The sequence below is a fragment of the Alligator sinensis genome, unplaced genomic scaffold (genome assembly GCF_000455745.1).
Source record: "Alligator sinensis unplaced genomic scaffold, ASM45574v1 scaffold159_2, whole genome shotgun sequence".
NCBI classification, from domain to species: domain Eukaryota; kingdom Metazoa; phylum Chordata; order Crocodylia; family Alligatoridae; genus Alligator; species Alligator sinensis.
Genome location: NW_005841992.1, coordinates 1,670,668 through 1,692,760, shown reverse-complemented (window position 1 = coordinate 1,692,760; position 22,093 = coordinate 1,670,668). Strand labels below are relative to the sequence as shown.

Genomic DNA, 22,093 nt, shown 5'->3' with positions numbered 1-22,093 from the left:
ACCCCACTGCCCACATCCCTCCAGGTCAAAAATGACCCATCCACCACCACTCTCTGGGTGCGGCCCTCCAGCCTGTTAGTGACCCATTTGACTGTGTAGGTGTCGACACCACAGTCCCCTAGTTTTTTAATGAGAATGGGGTGAGAGACAGTGTCGAAGGCCTTCCTGAAGTCCAGAAAGACTACGTCCACTGCTACCCCTGCGTCTAAGGATTTTGTGACCTAGTCATAAAAGGCCAGCAGGTTGGTTTGACAGAACCTGCCTCTAATGAACCCATGTTGGTTGCCCCTAAGCATAACCTCCCCTGCTGGCCCCTCGTGGACATGCGCCAGGATAATTTTCTCAAAAAGCTTACCCAGGATCGAGGTAAGACTAACTGGCCTATAGTTCCCTGGGTCCTCCTTCCTCCCTTTTTTGAAAATGGGAACCACATTGGCCCTTTTCCAGTCCTCTGGCACCACACCAGAGCACCACGGGTGTTCATAAATCGTGCCAGGGGTCCTGCAGTGACCTCTGCTAACTTCCTCAGCACTCTGGGGTGAAGGTCATCCGGACCAGCTGATTTAAATACGTCCAGTCCCTCCAGAAGTTCCCTGACCTAGATGCTCACTGACACTAGGCCTGGGTGCGCCTCCCCCGGGGCCTGAGGGGGTCCCGATTGACGGGCTAATCTGGTCCCTGCTCAGGAAAATGGAGGCAAAGAAATTGTTAAATAGGTTAGCCTTGTTGTCAGTTAACTGATCATTATGTTTTAACTTTTAAGAACCCCTCAGTTTCAAGAAAGACATGCATATGTTATGTATCATTTTAATATTTGAGAACCTCAGACATAGACTAGGACCTCATTGCATTAGACACTGCACACTTTAATATTAGTGGAGATAGGTAAGCAGTGACTTACACAGCTGATTTATTGTTAGATATGTTGATAGTATACTAACCACTGAAAGATGTTTTAGATTCCATTATGGACCAAACATTAACAAGAGAGACAAGTACATCTCCAACAGATCTGCTATCATATTTTGTGCAACATTTCACTTCATTCTTGAACGCAGATTGTATTAGGCAAGAATGCATATCAGGTTTGTTTTTGCAAAGACCATCCATATTTTCATACTAAAACAAGCACTACTGTTAAGTTAAATGTTTTATCAGTTTGTAATGGCATTGAGAACTTGTAATAGCTTGTAAAACATGAAAAGAAAAGTAGTCTGTGTCATTCATTTTACATCATAAAGGAAGAGAAGCTCTTAAACTGAAGGAGCACAAGATCAAAACAGAACTAGTCGATCAGCAAAAGCTTTGCCTAGCTTTGTAATGGGAATTATATGTAATCAAGTAAAGAGTAACTGTGCAGTCGCAAGATTCTAAAGAGTACATTGAGATTTGTGAAATATCAATTATTCTTCATTTAAATAAAGTCTAACCTGTTAAAGGAAATTAAGGCACAGCAAAGCATTTACTTGCAGTGGTAGTGTCCAGAGGCTCCATGCAAGACAAGGATCTGTTGCAATGTAAGGGGAACATAATACAGTTTCAGTTAGCTGATATTTTGCAGATCTCAAAGTAACTTGAATTTTCAGCTGTCTTTGGAGGTAGAAGTTAGAATAGGAATGCAAAACATTAGTAAAAGGCACTAGAAAGTATCCAAAAAGTTGTTCATAAAAGATGTAATGAAAAAGGAGGCATCTTCCTTTATCTCCCTTGGATTCTGAAACCAGTTTGTTTGAACTGGCAGTAAAATGGTCATACTTGTATGCATGAAGTGGGATTTGTGTTGTACAAAGGCTAGTCTCATGGAGGCCTTATAGCAGGGGTGGGCAATTATTTCGGGTGGAGGGCCACTTACTGAGTTTTGGCAAGCCATTGAGGGCCGCATGACAGGCAGCCAGGGGCAGATAATTATTAATTTTCTAAAAGTTTAGGGGCCTCGCAGACCAGATAGAATGGCCTGGTGAGCCTCATCCAGCCCGCAAGCCACATTTTGCCCACCCCTGCCTTATAGGAATGATGAATTTCATATAGTTCAGACAGGAGCAAATGAACACACTAATGAGGATTTCTATGGAGATATACTTGAAATCATTTTGTAGAGATCTTAGAGTTGGTTGGGATCTAGCATATTCTCTTACCCAAAGAAAAGCACTTTGATTTCTGAGATTACTAGCTGGAAGTATTGAGATGACATGCCAATCTTTATGATTAGGCAGATAGAGAAGATGAGAAGGAGGAGTCAAGCAGTTTAACATAGGGTGTCTTGGATATCTGTGCTCTCTCCATTTCATTCTCAATCATCCAATGTGGCCAAGTAACTTTTTGAAGAAATTAGTAAGAATTTCTACCACTTGAAAAAAGACAGTGATATGGAATCTTTTTAAGAGTGGTATTATGTATAGGGATCTACCTAAATTATGGCAGAAGTTTGCAGTGATGCAGCACCTTTTAATCTCACTTTTCGTCATGCGCTCCCATCTTCCCGCCCCCTCCCCCCACCCTCCAGCCACCCCCACCAAGTGGCTGAGACACAATTAATGTTGTGGTTTTTGTTTCTCAGCCACTTGTTGGGGAGGGGGGACAAAATAAAAAGAGCGAGATTTACTGCGCAGCGGCACCTTTAACTTCCACCATGATTTAGGTAGGTCCCTAATTATGTAACATTCAGCACTTTAAGTACAAAATTACTTTTGATCTGAGAAAACTATAATAAGGTAGTGTTGCATAGGAAACTTTTAGTAACAATCTAACATATTTCACAGGTTATAATTAAGGATACTAGTATTGTGCTGACTCCATCTCACATCAAAGCATACATGCTGATGACACTTCAGGGCTTAGAATACTTGCATCAACACTGGATTCTACACAGGGTAAGTATACTCTGAAGTATCTGAAAGAAACTATGCCCTGTTAGAAAATGCTAAGATTTTGCTCTTTATGAGGTCCAAAACTTCATTGTACCCGAAACCCACGTGTTGTATAAAAACCTTTAGTAGTTGCTTGTATGGAGAAATGTCAACAACTCTATGCTAATAAATCACTGTACAGGTAGGACAGAGGATGTTAAATTTACTTATGGGGAAACTTCCATTTCTAAAGTACATTATTATGATATACATTAGAATTATGAAATAGCTCAAGGGCCAGCAAACTTTTAGCAACAGCCAGGCAATTTATTGCAGCTGGGGTTAGAGACAGTTTTGTGATACATTGCTACTTCACCCCCTTCCCTTGCCACACCCCCCCCCCCCCCCCCCCCCAAACAAAAAAAAAAATTGCTACTGCTGCACTTGTGACCTGCCTGCCATTGGCACTTCCCTTACCAACTGCCACTGCTTCATGACCTGGATGAAATAGATAGCTTGGTGATTCCTAAACTGTAGGTTGGTGACCCTTGTAATATTTCTTTAAATATGTTGACCATAACTTTATTTTGACTGTTCTGAACTTAAAAATATCAATTTATAGTAATGAAATAGCCTAATGAATGGAGCTAGTTTCCTGGATGGTGGGGCTAATGTTCTTAAATGTTCACTTTTTTTATATAAAAATCCTAAAGAGTGCATCGCTTCCTAATCGGTGTATTAAATACCAATTTTTATGTAACTCATGTGCTATGGTGCAGGATGTCAGTGCAGCACCATGGCAGCAAAGACGTGGTCACCCTCAAGTGAGCTTTTTAACCAAACAAAAAAAGTTTTTGGAACATCACGGCTCACATAGCAAAACTTTATCTGTAGGCATCCTCCAGATGTGTGGTGTAACGTTATTTCCATGCGGGCTTTCTAAGAAGGGTGGAAATACTTATGCTAGAATAAGTGCCATAGGAGCTCATTTGTCATGTTTTCATTGATAAAGTTAGAGGATTAAGTGTCTTTTCTTTCTCGATAGGATCTCAAACCAAACAACTTGTTACTAGATGAAAATGGGGTTCTCAAGCTGGCTGATTTTGGCTTGGCAAAATCTTTTGGAAGCCCCAATAGAGTCTACACACATCAGGTAGTAACAAGGTAAAAAATAAAGCTTTCTGCCTGCTTAGTTCTTGGAAACATGTTGCAAAATCAGCTATGCGCAAAAGTTGGATGCTAACTTTATATACATGTGGTAATAATTGCTGTTAAAGCTGGGCCTCAGTGATCTGTAAGGTTTTTTTTGTTTGTTTGTTTTTATTCCTTTTCAGAGAGTTGCCTAGAATACATTTTTTTCCAGAATATTTTATAGATGTATTTCTGTCTCTTAAAATGCAAGGAATTATGTAATCGGAACTTGTAGTAGAGGTGGTGATATCTTTTATTAGACCAACTAGATTTTTGCAAAAAAAATCTTTACTTGCAAGCTCTCAGGCGCACACTCCCTTCTTCAGGCATAGGAGGAAAGATTGTAAAAGGTCTTCTAGGTAGAAATGAAAGTTCATATGTCATAGGAGAGTTGAAGGTGTGGTGTAATCTTCTGTTTGGAACAGTTCATTTTATGCAGGTTAGGCTCAGAGAGAGGTTGGAATAGTCTGTGTACCTCGAAGTTGTTTTGTGGCAAACAGGATGCAGTCATATTTCCTTCTGGTTATGATTAGGCCTGTGCGAAGCGGCTAGTATTCGTTTTGGATTTGGCCGATTCATGGGACAGTGATTTGATTTGGTGATTTGAATCACTGTCCTGAATGGATTCAGCCGAATCTGATTTGGAGATATAGCTGCTTCCGAATTGGACAGGCCCCATTCCCAGCCTCCCGGCTCTTTTTTTAAAGCCCCACACTCACCTGCTGTTGCCAGGGTGGGGGCGCAATCCCTGCTGCCCCATGCTGCATGGGGGGCTCTGTCCCAATGGCCACTGCAGCGGCTGGTGCGTGTGGGGCTTTTTTTCAAGAACCAGGAGCTTGGGCCAAGTAGGGCAGCCATTGATGGGGCTGGGAGAGTGGACAGGGGTTGGGGGGTGCTTAGGGGGGCTTGGGGAGTAGGCAGGGGTCCCCCCCATGGTCCCCTCCTCCAGCCCCTCCGCCTCCCTTCCACTCCCTACTTACTGATGTGGAGTCTGGGTCCAGCTCCCTGCGGTGGCAAGCAGGGACTGTCCGAATCTCTGAAGTTCTCCGAATCTTTTCCAAATCGATTCAGACTTTTTTTTTATTGGTCTCCTGATTCAATTCGGAGATTCAGCTGCTGAATCGGGCCAAATCCCCTCTGAATCAAATCGGCACCCAAATATTAGCACAGCCCTAGTTATGAGGTTTCATATTTCATAGAAGAGTAAAAGGATGGAATGCTCTTCTGGACAGGAATTTGTGGTGAGGTATCTCTGGGCTCTGATAATGCAAATTACCTGGAACCAAAGGCAGGAGCAGGGTCTCATGTTTTCCTCCTTCTAAAATTAGGAAGATTTCATTTTAAAAAACAGTTAAAATTCAATATCTTCCATGTGTCTGATATACAGATATTATGTACACATGCTTAGTAAGTCTCATCTTGCAGTATGCAAAACCCTTAATTTCTAAAACAGCGTGGTGTTATTACAGGCTTCTCAGCCTTTTGGCTCAGATCATGTATATTACAGGCATTATTTGCCATGACTAGCATTTTTAATCTTAAAAGTCTTGATTAACATTTAGGTTTGGTAACTTTAAGTGTCACATGTTTCTCAAAGTAGAAATTGAGCTTGAGCAATCTATTTTTGTACCAGAAGATTTTTTCCCCCTGCTACAAAAAGGATGTGGACAAATTGGAGAGAGTCCAGCAGAGGGCGACAAAAATAGTGAGGGGGCTTGGGGACGTGACTTCTGAGGAAAGACTGTGGGAACTGGGCTTATTTAGTCTAGAGGAGAAGAGCCTTCATAGCAGTCTTCAAGTACCTGAACTGGGGTTCAAAAGAGGATGGAGCTAGACTATTCTCAGTGGTGGGAGATGACAGAACAAGGAGCAACGGTCTCAAGTTTCAGCAAGGGAAATTTAGGATGGATATTAGGAAGAATTTTCTCACTAGGAGGGTAGTAAAATACTGGAAGAGGTTATCCAGAAAGGTGGTGGAAGCTCCATCCTTAGGGGTTTTCAAAACCTGGCTAGACAAAGCATTGGCTGGGATGATCTAGTTGAGGTTGGTCCTGCTTTGAGCAGGGGGTTGGACTAGATGACCTCCTGAGATCCCTTCCAACCCTAATTTTCTATGATTCTTTCTATGATTGTAATATGAATAGCTGGGACTTGTTAAAAATGTTGTTGGCTAGCAGATGAAACAAGCTGAGGTTTACAATGCACGTCTTTTGCATAATGGAAGAAAAGAAATTAGTGTTCTCAAGGGCATTCATCACTCCAAGTGGAATTTTATTAAGATGTCATATCTTTGTGTATAAGGTAAACTGGTTTTAGGGAGTGATACCTGTTGCTTGGCATCAGTCATTGCTGCTAGGATTTGTTCTACACAAGAATAATCTCAGTTCAGCACTTTTGATCTTTCATTGTCACATTTAGGCTTCTGGACGATGGACTGAGTTGTGTTTCTTGAGTTTTGGTTAACAAGTGTTTTATTTTGATAGTTACATTTTTTGCCTCCTCAGATTTACAGTAAAGTTGCTTGCCTAAGTGCAGATTAAAACTGAAGATTCATTCGGAGTTAGATGCCTTTTTGAAGTAGGGGAATATTGTATAGGATGTTCAGCAGTCTTAAAAAACAAAAAGAGTTTTCTTTTTGCAGGCATTAAATGGATAAATGCCCAAGGGAGGATGCAATAACTTTTTAAAAAATTTTGTAACACTCCTGCTAGTTTAAAGTGTTGTATATAACTGCAGTGCAAATAAATGAATTATCTTAACAGCTTTCTGATATGCTTTTCAGATGGTATCGAGCACCGGAGCTGCTGTTTGGTGCTCGAATGTATGGCGTAGGTGTTGATATGTGGGCTGTTGGCTGTATTTTGGCAGAATTGCTCCTAAGGGTAAGCCCTGAAGACAAACATTTTGCATATGAGTCTCTACTACACTGCAGATTTCATGCATAGTTTATATTTACTTTCATCCTGTTTTGAATTTTAAACACTGACACTTATAACCCATGATAGAGTACTAGCAAGTAGAGATGGAGAGACTTCAGGAGGTCATTTAGGTCGCTGACCAGGTGTTCAGTCAAAGGCACAATGGGATCTGATCTGCAATCCCAATGATCATGTCTCCTGCCATGCCACATGTGCATGGCAGGAGGTGAAATTGGGGATCAGATCCCAATTGTGCTCTATTGCTGGTATTGGGAGAGCCTGGGATCATGCTCTTGGGCTCCCCCTGCACTGGTGAGTAGTAAGCTGGCTGCCTTATGTGCCCATGTTTGGAGCACCAGTCAGCTGATGGATGCTTCCAGCTGCAGGGATGCACTGGAGCCTGCAGCTGGGAGCACCTATCAGCTGCCCAGCAGCTCCTATCCACAGGAGATTACTGGAGCCATACAAGGCTCCAGCATGCTCCCAAGACTGAGAATGCCCATCAGCTGATTGGCACTGGTAAAATGTTCAATTTTAGCTGCAGTGGGAACCAGCCACAAAATTATTACACAGTTCCCTTTCCACTAGAAAATAATGTCTAGGAATTTTAGACTAAAATACTAACTTTTCCATTTGCTGTAGAATAAGGTTTAATGTTAACACTTACCCAACTTCCATTGTGCCTGTTCTCAAATGCAGTGTATGGACCTTTGGTGGGTCACATTGCTCCTGTCTGCTAGACACTGACTCAGCTAAGTGGGCTTCTTTAAAATGCTGTTCTTTGGAAGAAAGGTATAGAGGAATACAATTCTCGATTTCTGTGCAAAAAGCCAAACTCTCTTGAAATGGGATAAGCATCAGGAAAGTGATATGAAGGGAAGGGGTAGAATTTTCAACTGAGGGAGTCCCAAATCATCCAATCCTGTTGCATTTGTATAACACGGGATTACGTACTACAGAGCACTTATTGCTCCTGTGTTCTATTGCTCAGTTTTTTTTATCCAAAATTATTTTTGTCATTCTATTTAATCAGTTATATGCTATCTTTCACTTTTATGGAAGCTTTACAAGTTTTATGGATGAATTTGTGATGGCTTTCATGACACTAACTGTTGGTGATATTTGTTCTGAACTGACTCCCCTCCCCTACCCTCTGCTAGTCAATCCACAACTTAAATCTGAAGGACTAGAAGCAGTATTAACACAGTTAGTCCTTTCCACTCCTGCCCTCAAAGGGGAATGGCAAATAAAGCAAATATTCCTTCTTTCATTTCTAACATGGTTAGACCTCAAGATGCTGGATAGGCATTTTCTACACCAATGATGCAGTACGCCCCTTTTCCTGAAGTGGAAACAATATCATCCAAAAAAATTAATTGCAATGTATTTAAGTACTGAATTCAAAATATAGCTGACTTCTGATACGAGTTTTCCCCTCTCTCCATTAATTTTGAGAGTTGGAATTGTGGAAAATAGGACTGGAGAGTCGGGTCAAGAGGTTACTTAGCCCAACCTCCTGCTCAAGTCAGGATTGTCCCTGTTGGAGAGGAGTGGTTCCTTTTTTTTCATTTTTTTTTTTTTTCTTTGTCTGCTTTTCTGAAGTCCAAGGTGTTTTCTATTCTTTTGTTTTTCTCTCTCCCTTTCCTTAGGTTCCTGAGTTCATTTCATGGTCAGTTTCAGCTAAGTTACCTCCCCTCTTTTTATTTGTATTTTTATTTTATTTTTGGAAAATTTTCAATCACTTCTTCCCTATCTGAAATAGATCAAGAAGAGCTTCCCTTAGCTGGTTTCTCCACCATCTGTCTGGGGGAGTTTTTGGCACAATCTAAGAACTTAGTACAGTGTTGTATCCTCCCAGAAAATATCAAGTTAAAGCACTAGATCTTGTGATTTGGATACTTTGGTTAGCTGCTTTAAAAAGACTGTTCACCTCTTCCTGGTTTGGTGGTCTAAAGCAGATGTTCACCATGACACCTTGCTTCCCTCCCCCCTGCCCTTTTTCACTTTTTACCTGAACAGAGAGACTTTTACAAGGTCTAATTATGTTTGCTTTGAACCCAAGAACAAGTTACCTTAATACATAAGGCAATGATGCTATCTTTCTCCCTACCTATCCTCCTTGAACAAGCTTGTTCCTTTCCATGTCAATATTCGAGTCACATGAATCAAGTCTTATCCCAGTTAGATCATAATTTAGTGTATGTACTCTAGTTCTTTAGACATACTCCATACACTACTTGGTTTCTTAGGTGACTAGCTTGATTTCTGTTTTATCTTGTTAACATTTCCTAAATTTCTGCCTGTGACTACTTAATTCTTCACCTAGGTCATCTTGCTTTTAACTAATTTGCGGGCATTTGTCTCTATCCTCCATTTAACCTAGGTCTTCCTCCCTTGGTCAGCAAGGCTATGAGTAGAGATGCTCTTTACCTTCATTAGGTGGACTTCACACTGCTCATCTGGCCTTCTTAAAGCACCACCCCCACAGAAAGTAGTACATCCCAGAGGGACTGCCCATTTTAAAAATTCCTCAGACTTCAATTACTAAGTGGGAAGCAAGGTTTTTTGATGATATCTTGTATTGGGCCAACTGTATAGTTGGGGAAAATAGTAGACAAGCTTTTGGACACAATTTGCCCTTTGTCAGGCCTCACTTATTACATTTCCTGGAACATCACGGCTACAACACTTGACCCTCCTAAGCAAGGTATACAAGGTCCTTAGCATAAAGGTACACTTCTTCCATTCTGTTTCATTTACAAGAAACAGAATGGAAGCCAGAATGTGAGCCATGATTACTTGGCTTCATAATGAAAACCCTAGTTCTAAGGTTAATGTTGTCTTGCTCTGAATCAGAGTGCCTTCACAGTCTATTTTGACATTACTGAGAAGCCCCAAGCATTCTACTAGTGCACATCTCCTGAGCAATTGGTATCTAAAGTGTAATATCCCAAAGCAGTACTTTTCTAAAGAGAAAATTGGAGTCAGTTCCTAAGTTCAAAAGCTCATTAAATCTTTGGATTTGAACTGCTGTTATGTTTTGCATTTTGTTTTCATTATAGGTCCCATTTTTGCCAGGAGACTCTGATCTTGATCAGCTGACGAGAATATTTGAAACATTGGGCACTCCATCAGAAGAGCAGTGGCCTGTATGTCCCTCACTTAACATTCAACATGGTTTGATACATCAGTACCTATTGGGACTAAATTTAAAGATGTCAGGATATTTGGAACTGTTTCCAAAAAATCCCAACATTGGTTGAATTTAGAAACCAAAGTTCAAAAGAGAGAGGGGTTTCCAAAGTGTGTGCGCTTTATGAATCTGATGTTACCAGATGCTAAAACGGTAGCAGGTAAGAGTGAAACATGAGTAAAACCTCTTCAGTGATAATGCTTTCATCGTGCGGAGATAGCTATGTGCTAACATGAAGTAACAACAATTTAGTGGGGTTTTTTAGATGCTTGGTCAACTTCTGTGCTATAACTAAAAAAAATGTTTAGGCATTTACAAATGCATTCAAAATTAGAATAGTTTTACACTCCGATCGCCTTTATCCATGGTTCAACAGGAAATGTCTGAAAATTCTTATAGTAATCTTGTGTTCTTGGTGCATAGTGAAAAATTAGCCTGGTTGAGGAAGAACTCTGGTTTCTAAGGTGTCTGGTCACTACAGAAGTAAAGTATTAAGATGAATGTACAGATTTGTAAACCTTCTAAAAAGGTTCTCAACCTTTTTCAAATCAAGGTACCCTTCATTAGACTCGGGGTACATCTCCGTAACATTTGTGAATCGAACAGCATCCCATTTTAAAAAAGCTAATTTATTACACTGCTTGCCTCCTTGCAGAAGGGCTTGACAGTGGGAGTAGGGGAGCATGGATACAGGAGGGAGGCTGGTGATATCTTTTACTGAACCATCTGCAGAATTGGGATAGACTTAGCCAAGTTTTTAAGTACAAATATCCATCCTCAGGTCTCTGAGGGGGGGGAAGAAAAAGCAGATGCAACCCAGACTGTATAGCAAGTAGAACAAAAGCCTGGGTGCAAAACTCCGTATGTAAATAAAAATATGATGCAAGAGACCTCATCAGTGAGCTAACAGAAGAGAGGCATGCAATAGAAAGGACCACCAGGTAAGTGGAAGAGCAAGATCATTCAAAATGGAGTGTAATATATAGACAGATTAGTGGTTATCAAGTAGGTTATGGCCCATTGTAATCTACCCTGCAGTTGGCAGTCTTTTACTATTATGGGCCACTGCTTGCACCCTAGCCCCTCTGTGGGTGGCAACCCAGTACCCCAGTCCTCTGGAAGTGATGGCTAGAAAATGGTATTTAGAGGCTTGCTTTTGGGAATTGGCATATAGGTAAAGTAGATATGCATTAGAATAATGGTCCAGTGTAACAGCAAGAGTTAAGTGATTTCTAAAAGCCTGGTTGTCGTACAGTTTCACAGCCTTCAAGGCAGATGGGAATAGATGCACAGGCTGGGAAATTGTAGAGATGTACCACACTGTTCCATAACATGAGATAAGGTGGCACCAGGTCACAGTGCCCAACTGAGAGCCTTTGGAACAGGTCAAATTCGAAAGACACTGGGGAAAGCCCAAATTAGGATGTGTGTATGTGATGGCTTGTGAAATGAAGGAATATACTGATAGGACAGAACATGGACAGTATGACGACCACAGAAAGACAGTCAATGATGGCCACAGATTAAGAGTCATCAGGAGGGGAAAAGAATATAAAATAAGGTATTTCAGAGCAACAGGGTCCCTGAGAGGGGAACCCAAGGCACCATAGACAGAGGGCATACCACTTGCCCATCTCATCCACCCCACTGGGAGGTGGTGGTGTCTTGGCCTCCAACCTCTAGGCTGCTGACATCTGACATTCAAGAGAGAACCTCAGTGTGAAGCTCACATACTGGCCAGATGTACCTTGACTCTGCAGCTCTAGGACTGGTAGACATAGAATTGTTTGCATTATTCTGATCTGTCATCACTGTGTATCAGTAAAACTCACCTATTATCACATGGAAAGGTCATGATCAGTCTGAGGTTTGGGTCCACCCAGAACAAGGTATCTGGGTTATAAATCCAGTTCCAACAGGAAGAAGCTGTCTAATTTACATCCTTTAGAAAAGGTGCTGTTACGGTGCCTACTGGCAACAGGAAAGTAATAGCTACAATGGCACCTTGCCACTAGGTGGCATGGAGTACTCTCATAACCTATTTGCATGGAGCAAATGGCTGTCCCTTGAGGTAATCAATAAAAGCTACAGACATGTCACCCGTACACCTGTGTACAGGGGATGGCTAGCTGTGTTGGTCTGCAATCAGACAAAAGGTAGAGCTGAGTGGCACCTTGCAGATGAACCACTTTGCACTGCTCTACCGTTTGTTTGTATCTGGTTACTCCTGGGATCTGTACACCTGAAGTAGAGTGACTTAAACTGGTAGGGCTTCACACTTGCATCACTGATGGTTAATGTCACTGTACTATAGTGCCACTGCCTTGCTGATTAGCATCACTGCTTTCCTGTCTATAATCATTTAGTTTCCCCTGCTTTGTTTCTTTAATTGAGCAATAGGAGGAGAAATCCTTTAGCAAAGGAATAGATAACTGTAAAACAAATTAGTTCTTGGCACTCATTTCAGTAGTTATTACACAGACAGATTTCAAACTAACACTATGCTTTTTAAGATGTCTTTTTTTGTTGGTTGTGTCTACTGTGAGAGTCTCTTCAATAGGGGGCCCAAGCCCTTGACTGAAAATCAGTTTGTTTTTGTTTTTTAGGGTATGACAAGCCTTCCAGATTATGTAACATTTAAGAGTTTCCCTGGAACACCGCTTCAGCATATCTTCAGTGCAGCTGGTGATGACTTGCTAGATCTTCTACAAGGTTTATTCACATTTAATCCTTGTATTAGGGTCACAGCTACTCAGGTATTGTAAACTAGCTTTTTTGTAATTTATAAGACCTGTAGTTACTGTTAACATCATTTAAATGTTTTGTATATGTTGAGTGATAATCTGAGTTTGAGGTACATGCAAGCACCAGCTGCTATTTCCACTATTCTGTAAGAACTACATTTTCAAATACTGCAGAAGAAACTTTCAAAGGCACAAATAGCAGTACAAGGTTTGAATTTTGAAAATTTTCCTCACCAATCTGGATTAGAGATATGGGAAGAAAGGTGTATGGTTTTTTAAATTGTGAGACTTTCAGCGCATTCTTCCTTCACATCCAGTTACCTAGTAAACTCTGAACGTTTCATGTCTCAATGCAGGACTTTCCATTTCTTATTTTACTAGGAGGTTTTTGATTTTTAAAATCACATGAATATTTATTTGCTAGTTTTTACTGAAACTTTTGATCCTTTTGGGGGGTTTTGCTCTGGAATCCTTAGCTAAACTGATAAAAACAGTTTTGATAGCATTACCTGCTTCTTGGTAACCATTTGTTAATATACATTTCTTGATATACACTCCAAGCTACTTAGTTTTATTATGCATTTGGTGTCTAGTCTAGTTCAGGCGGAAATAGCTTTTTTGCTAAACTCCTTATTTTTTTAGCATTGTTCAGTAGAAAGAGAATAATTAAATTCACAACACATTTTCAAGTAGAAAGAACCTGCACTTAAAACATGACTGGCCTCTTCCAAATGTGACTTGATTTATAGCAGACTCTGAATATTGTAATTGGTGTAAGCAACAGCAGTGATTTTTCTGGCAGCTCAAGTTCTTTTTTGTTTTTCCTTCACTAAAGTTTATGGAACCTATTGAGCTCTAATCTGCTTTTAAAACAGGGAGTAAAACTGACTGTGTGTGTACGTGCACAGGTCTTCTATTTACTCTCTAACAAGCTTTTCCCCGGCTATGGTCATTCAAGCAAGTTCCTATGAGGCAAGCTAGTATGTGAACTTGCAGCAGTAGGCAATTATCAAAGAAAAGCATGTATGTGTGCTCTTACCCTTCAGTATGTGCAAGATGATGAAGTGGGGTGGGATAAACTACCTTGCACCGCGGGCTGCTGGCCACATGCACATGAATTGGCAGTTGTTGCTGAATAGCTAATACAGCATAGCTTTATTTCCTAGTGGAAGCGAAAAGTAGAACAGAACCTAATTTTGTTAATCCAAAGATTTCAAGTGTGATCTTGGACAGATCACTTGACCCCTCCATTCCCTAGCTTTTCCTTCTGCCTCTTATCCATCTTGTCTATTAAAAACTGGGATCTTTTACTGTGTACAGCATCTATTACAAGGGAGCTGGATTTTTGTTGAAGACTTCAGGCATCATTAATACCGATATTGGCACATAATTATCTCTTTCGTTTGTAAACTGATGGAAGTTGCAGAGAATTCAATCTTGAATTCTCAAGCCACTCTTGCGTATAACGGTACTTTAAAAAATGTGAAAGCACAATGAAAAATGTTTTGGGACAAAAAGGAAAATCTGTAGCTTCAGATTATTTCTATATGCACTAATTATCTCCCCATCTATATTGTATGATGACCTATTAGGCATTGAAACAGAAGTATTTTAGTAACCGACCAGGACCAACTCCAGGAAGTCAGTTGCCAAGACCTAACTGTCCTGCAGAAGCCTTAAAGGAGCAACAGAATCCACTTGTAAATTTAAAAAGGAAGCGAACAGATGGAATAGATCAAGGTAATACTTCCTTAAATATCACAGTTTCAGTTTTCTAAACCAAAGATGCAAGCTGACTATTCTAGTGGTATTTTGAAGAAATCAGATTTGTGTATAGGCATTGTGACAAAACCCTGGGGTGTCGGGTGCTACCAGAGATGCACCCTGTGTTGTGTACATTTATTGATGCCTCACTCCACCAGTTAAGTATGCTCATGTTAGTAATTTCCCCAGAAGTCACAATTTATCACAGGCCCTTCAGTCAAATAATGGTGGGGGGGAGGATTTATTACATGGAAAGAAAAAGTGACTACCACCTCATGTTTTTGTGTAAATCCCTCAGGGTCAGCCTCCCCTTGGTCACAGCTAGCTCTCCCCACCAGGGACCTCCAGTCCACTACTCCTTACAGGGAGCCCCATCCTAACTGTCACCCCCCAGCCCCAGGATGCTCCACAAAGTGCCTGTTCCCTCTTCTCCCTCACCTGCCCACCTGCCTTCAGGGGAGTCAAAGTCCTTTTGAGTGTCTCTACCTGAGGCTTCCTGACAGGCATCCATCTCCAAAATATTACTGTCCCAGTTGGTCAAATCTCTGAGCCCGTAGCACCAGCTGAAACCCGTTGATGATTTGTTTGTAGTATTGCTCTTTACAAGAGGTGATTCATTAAAAGGACAATCTTGTTTTACAGGTTCCCAGACTCCTCACGCTGATTTTATCAATATCTAAATCTATACTATAATACTTAATGCATTCCATCCTAGAATTGATTTACCATTAGGCATAGCTATACAATAGGTATTAGGTAGTTATTGGGCATTACGAACTTTGCTGTGACAGTCTTTTGAACATGCCTTAGGAAGGGAATGAGATGAGTAGACCTTGGAGGAAAATAAAGGCTTGCCACTATTGCTCTTATGAAACAAATACCTGGCTCTAGGGGTTTTGAGTTTTAATTGAGCATTCCCCTTTCTATACAAATGCTGTTAATTAATGACACTTATACTTGAAGTGGCAAGTGAAGTCAGTTTTAGGATTCTGAGAGGCACTAGAATGCTGATCTACACACCTTTGATTTTTCTTTTAGAGGAGTTACTTTCCTCAGCTTTCTCTTAGGTGGTTCTTTGGCCTCTACATTATAGGGTTTTTTTCCCTCTTCATGAAATGTCTTCTCATTGCTCCTGTACTTTCTGAACCCTCTGGACACCAGTGACTATCAGAGCTGTATGAGTGCAGCTTTATGGTACCTGAATGTTTAAAGCAGAGATGATGGGCTCATCCACATTATTTCCTTCCTTTTCTGGGTCAAGTGTAGTCTTGCTGAATCTTGCCCCTGTGTCCAAAATGCTTTTAGAGGGACAGGGCTTAACCACTTTTTTAAGGTTTTAGTGGGTGCCTGTTTGGAACAGGCTTATAATGTTTAAAGCCTTTATTTAGTCAGGCTTCTAAAGCTCTGCATTAAGGTAAATGTAAGCACATCCCTGTTCTTGGCCCTACATGAGGGAAGCCCATTCTTTGGGTTTGTTGCCCTGCCCATTGGCCCTTCACACTTCAATACTGCACCACCACAGCATAGGCTTAACTGCCCCTTACAGAAGGGGCAGTAAAAGCTAGGCACCTAGATTATAAAGTCAGATGGCTAATCTGATATAAGGGGCTGAATGGATTAGCTTCATAAACAGATAAATCAAGGAAATCCTAGTCTGTGTGCTAGGTACTACACTTAGGCCCTCTGATTAATCTAGTTGCTCTGAAAAGCAAGCCTCCTGACACTACGATTTTCAGTGCTGAGGCAGGCTTTGAAACCTGCCAGCATGGTACTTTTTCACTGGCAGTAAGAGTTTTCCCAGCTTCCAAAGAGCTAACACCACCCAGGCAGCTATTGGCACCTATACCAAAGTTGTTTTGGTTTTTTTTAATAGTAAAGAAAGTTGTTCTGTTGGAATAAACCAATGCAGACATTCCCGTGGAAGATGGTCCTGAAAAAAAAAGACTGATGCAAACATGTCTTTTTGGCACCATCTCCAATATAGGAAGGTGACAGTGCCATAGGGCTTACTCCAACTATCCACAAATGCAGAAGAAAGACCATTCAAAGGGTGTTCACCTAAGATGCCTTCCAGTTTTGTCAATTATCAAACCCAAAGACTCCCAAGTTTTTCTTTTGTGTAGCTAAACTGTATATCAGAAATGGCATCTGAGTTCATCTAAACTGATTGACATTTCAGTTCATTGGTTTTCTCAAAGCCTCCATCTTCCCCATGAGAAATTTAACTAGAATACTACATGCCAAGAGAGATTGAGTTTCTTTGGCTAGGACTAAGACATTTAGAAGATCGGGAAGACTTGAGGTCTTTGGGGATCAATGTAAAAGGGAATGTCACTTTCTTGGAATGCCTCTCCTCCTAGCGTATTGGATTGCCTGTTTTAAATTCTGTTATGCCTTGTCTAAGCTGACAGAAGTAAGTATCGCATCCTGCAGTGTTACTGCTGTTGTAAAAATCTGCAGCGCTGGCACCTGAAAGTCACTCGTGTTCCCCACTACCCTTTCAAATTAACTGGATCTCGCTGTTTTGGGAGTGCAGTTCTCCAGTTCTTGCTTAAGTAGGTCCTGAGTTCACCTTTGTCAAGTCTTGAAATGCTTCCTGAATTGTCACGTGGGAAAACACAAAAGCCCTTTCAAAGATGACAAATGTTTTCTACAGTAATTGAAGTTCTTTGGGCTGTGCTCCTCCTGCATCACACTACTTCTCTGAACAGCTCTATTTTCATGAGCCTGAAACTTAGCAGAAGAGATTGTAGTGGTTAAGGCTTCAGGGCTATACAAGAACGTAAACTTAATGCTGTGGACAGAGAAGTGCTTGTGCAACCCCAGTTGGCACTACTTACCAGGAGTTAATAAAGTTCAGTAGCTCTAGGGGTTGCATCACACAAATTTTAGATAGACAGGGGCAGTGCTTTTGAAGAACCAATGTTACCTAGTAATGGACTTTTCCAAAGGTTACCCTTCTGTGCAGGTGATCTCTACAAGAAGGGTTAACCATATGCCATTTCTTTGACTGATTTTGCTAATGCTTATTCTTGATCAGTCACTTGTGTGGCATCACTGGTGTTAGGATACTGTCAGTGTCTGTCTTCTCTGCTGGTAGAAAACATTTAATCAAGAGCCTCCCTCCCTCTCCTAGTACACACATCTGCAGTTTACATTTCAAATGGAGCCCTGAGCTGGCAAAACAGACAGCATAAGTTTTTAACAAAAAAATAAATTTTTATATTGCAGATAAATAGACTACAACTTTTTCATTGCAAAGATAGGGGGAAATGTATATACAGCCTTCTAGTTCATTTCATATGTCTATCTCCATGGAGAAATTCATAGGGTTGAAAGGAGTAAACCATGTTTTTAAAACAGCCTGTGTTCATTTACAGGACATGGCCAGAGTAACTGAATCCTGTCCATTATGCTTATAATGATTGCCTCAGAAAATGGCCATGTTTTAGCAGGTCACACTTGTCATATAGTTGGACCTTAAGGAGTTGTAGGAGTGAAATAAAAGCAGCTACCCTCTCCGTCTGGGGAACTTTCTAGTTATACAGAAGCTTGCCCATCTTTCTAGATTCAGCTGTACTTTAAACCTGTAGCTTTGTGTGTCAAATAGTAGGAGAAATGTGTGGTAAAAGGAATATTCTCTCATGTAAGGCTCTATGATATGAACATTTGTCTAGGAGTCCAAAGAAATTAACAGAAACTTTGTTTTTTATATTGCATGTTTCAATTGAGCATATGGGAAGAGTTGGTAGGTGACTGTTCTTTATGTACTGTTGTAGCCAGCAGTTGCATGAGCCAGGTCCAAGAATGGACAGACTTGTAGTACTTAGGACTGTATGACTCCTTGAGTGGAGGATTGGAGCCCTTTTAGTTTCATGTATCAATATAAATTATAATTAATTTACACTTTTCAGGATTACCAAAAAAGTTGATTTTTTGATTGCCATGGATGGTGAATGAATGATGCTGAAAACTGACGGTGAAATAGCCTGAGACCAAAACAGTGGGAAAATGCTATGAGGATAATGGACGTTTTTCTTGAAAAATTAATTTGTAATATATTTATATGTGTAAAATACAATACTTAATATGTCAGTGTTAAAAGTGTGATGTTTTATTAAGTCTAGACCTTTTTGAATAAAAAGTCTCTCTTATTTTTAACAAAGAGCATGATTCCCTCTATTGAATTGCTATATAATTACTTTGCCCAGTGTTAAGTGGTAACTTTGGGAAATCTTTGTGGCTATAGATCTGAAGACTAAAATTTAGCACTAAAGGTCTGCTGACTGAAATGCAAATGTTTTATTCCAAAGGAAAAATGGTAAGTGCACACATGCCTCACCTGGGAAATAAGTATAGAGATGAATGTCCGCCAGTACATAGTACAGACGCTGGAAAAACTATGGCCATAAGGGAGAGCCAAAATACATTCACTCATTTTGTTCCAGTTAAATATGCCAAGATACGTGCATTTTCATTTGTTAGTGCTCAGTCAGCCGATGTATACTTGGAACATCTTCAAGTCATGTCCAAGTTAAATTGTGAATAGTGTGGAACATTGCTGGAGTTTGAAACAATCTATTCTGATTTCCCCTCCCAAAGGATTAAACCTGTCTGAAAGAAGGCATCAAATATTTAGAGCAAAACCATAAGGTGGTGAAACAAGGCAGCCTTACTTTAGAGATCTTTGGAATTACAAAAAGGACTAAAGGAATGTGTGATAGGGAGTAATATTCCATCCTGCTATATGGTGCTTCATGTGACACACACTTTTAACTAGAATAAAGAAACTGGTAATGTAATTGGGTACAGTATTTAGTTGACCCAAATCCCTCTAAAGAAGTGTCATTTTTTTTATTGCTCGTGTTGCTATGTACTGACTACCAGTAATTCAAAGTCAGACTTGGATTTCCTAAGCCACAAGTGCTACTCTGTCTTGCCTTCTGCCTCAGACCTAATGGATTTTGTGTAGACAACAATTCATATTTAATAAGATTAGGTGGAGATTGGGAAGCTGTTCAGATGAACTGCTTTTAGCCTAAATTCTGAACTTCAAATCATACGTTATCAACAGCTAAATTATTACAGGGTTAATATTTTGATTGAACAAAAGGACATGCACCACATTGCAGTTCATTCATCTGAGCTCAGGCTGTATAAGGGAGGTTTAGTTGTACAAATTTAATTGCACTTCTGGATTTTCTGGATTTAAGTTCCTTTGGGTCATTGTCTCCCTGCTGGACATAAGGACCTCTATATTCCATTTCCAAATTGAAACATTCAGCTCCTAGAATTGAGTGTTCGTCTGCAAACTGAAGATAATATCTAGTTGGGTGTATTAAATATTCTTTGAGAAGCACTCTATGTTTAGTATTGTGCAAATTTGATTTCTAGAGTGATTTTTTTGCTCTGCATCCTGAAGGGAGCCTGGGAGGAAAAGCCATACTACTAACTGCATGATATTACTGCGTAGTATCATTGCCAGGAAGTCAGTTTCCCAAGAGAGAAACTTCTGTGGTGGAACAGGTAACTGTTCTTGAAGCTCTTATTCTTGGAGGGGAGAGAGAGGATAATAGGAAGCTCTATAAATTGAGATTTACAAAATGCATTTGGCTACACAAAATTACTGTTCAGCTCCACTTGGACACCAGTGAATTTGAAGGGTCAGGGTGTATGTAGATGTAGCATTGTCCTATAAAAGGATTGTATTCCCCAGGTCTCTTAGGGCAGTACAGTTACCTTCATTCTCTAAGGAAGGTCAGGCCAAAGGAGCAACTAACCTACTGAAAGGGATCTTGGGCCCGCATAAGCCAAAGAGTAGAATTCCTGGGATAAGCACACTGGAAGGAATCTTCTATCCCATTTCGATGCCAGCTGGGCTCAGTAGTATACACGTTTTGAGCAGGAATCTTTCCTCCATCACTTGTTCTATTGGCCATGAGATGGAGGAGCCTGATTTTGGTTCTGCCATGGGAAGAGTTCCCCAGTTCTGTGGATCAGAAGAATGGGGTTCCTATCACTTACCATCTCTTTTGTGTATGTCTCCACTAAGTTAAGTTGTTAACTAATTCTAGTGTTGCTTACATGGAGGCGAACCATAGAAGGAAGCCTAGAATTTATCTTGGCTAATACTACAGCTAGTATTATTGTGTAGCCTCTACATTTGTAAGATTTTATAACTCACTTTTTCTCTCCACTTTAAAGAAGAAAAAGGTAGAAAAGCCTTTACTGAAGGCAGATCTTAAGTGGTCAGAAAGAGGGTGGGACCAGCTGTAGATTAGACTTTGTGGGGTGTTGGAGTGGCTGGCAGGAACACCTAACTTAGAATTGCTGCTTTTCAGAGGGGTAAGGGCTTATAAGTATTTGGCTGGATAAATATCTGAATGTTCCAGCATAAGTAAGCTTTTCTCCAGGAAACCCAAGTATGGAGTCAAAATAACAGGTGATCACTTGCGTAGTTTAACCTAAAACCACTTAAGTCTAAATGTATTCCCAGTTTTGTTAAGAACTTGAGAAAGGCAGGCTGATATTTGTATATCCTGCATGAGCTTGGGAAGCGTGTACACTCACCAGAGAACTTGAGGAGGCAAGCTTCCACTGTGGGATTTTGTCTTCCACGTTGTGATAATAGGATCAGCTTCCGGGGTGGAAAAATGATCTCTCTGGAAGTGTCAATTTATGATAATGGGAAGGTGAAGCTTTTGAACAGATGACGGAGGTTAAAGTGAGGTGCATGAGCAGGTGTGTTAAAATAGTGATCTAAAATGAAAGGCTTGAATGAATACTTTATAGAAAATAAGATGACTGTAAAAACCTTTACTGGAAGAAAGCTTCCTGGAAGGAAATGTTGCTCTGCTCAGTAAATAATTGATGACCATACTGACTCCAGTTTTACAGCTGGGCATCAGTTAGTTAGATTTATATACAAATTTATCATTTACCTTCTCTCACCACTTGATTCGTACTTATTGTCTCACAGTTTCATTACTGGACAGAGCAGAAAATGACAACAAATGAAAGATCAGTTCTGGAGAATCCTTTTATCTGTATTTGTTCTAAGTAATGCACTGATGAAAATCTATTATAAATATCTGTACCAGGAAAAGTAACAAAAATGGTTTAGCAGAGTTTTCTTTTAGGAAACCTAGCATCATTATTTGATGTTGTCTGTCTGGTTGATGTTCCCAACTTGGTTGCTCAGAAGTAAACCTCTAAATCTGTATTTTAAGATTCTACATTTTAGAAGTATTTGGGTGCCAGAGATAGGAAATGTCAGCCTATGGCTGGTTTCATACATGTGTAGGGATTAACCACCAATTAAAATAATTAAAATACACATTTAGGTTAGATGCACATATGAACAAATTTAAATGCTGTCTCTTCAGATATAAAGGAAATGCAGAATAGTTTCATAGTTGTTAGGGGCTAGAAGGGACC

At 40.3% G+C, this 22,093-nt stretch overlaps 1 protein-coding gene across 4 annotated transcripts in view; it reads left to right on the top strand.

The window, feature by feature from the left end:
- Nucleotides 1–18,817, top strand: part of CDK7 (cyclin dependent kinase 7) — a 23,610-nt gene extending 4,793 nt beyond the window's left edge. For 3 of the 4 annotated variants that reach the window (XM_006021428.3, XM_025201387.1, XM_025201388.1), the window contains 7 exons: nt 2,760–2,870; nt 3,892–4,010; nt 6,820–6,919; nt 10,018–10,104; nt 12,755–12,904; nt 14,485–14,632; nt 18,571–18,817. In XM_006021428.3, the coding sequence (XP_006021490.1) occupies nt 2,760–2,870; nt 3,892–4,010; nt 6,820–6,919; nt 10,018–10,104; nt 12,755–12,904; nt 14,485–14,632; nt 18,571–18,596 (741 nt within the window). In that variant the 3' untranslated portion in view covers nt 18,597–18,817. The remainder of the gene's footprint in view (nt 1–2,759; nt 2,871–3,891; nt 4,011–6,819; nt 6,920–10,017; nt 10,105–12,754; nt 12,905–14,484; nt 14,633–18,570) is intronic. The other variant, XM_025201386.1, reaches the window with a different exon arrangement.
- The last annotated feature ends 3,276 nt before the right edge of the window (nt 18,818–22,093 follow it).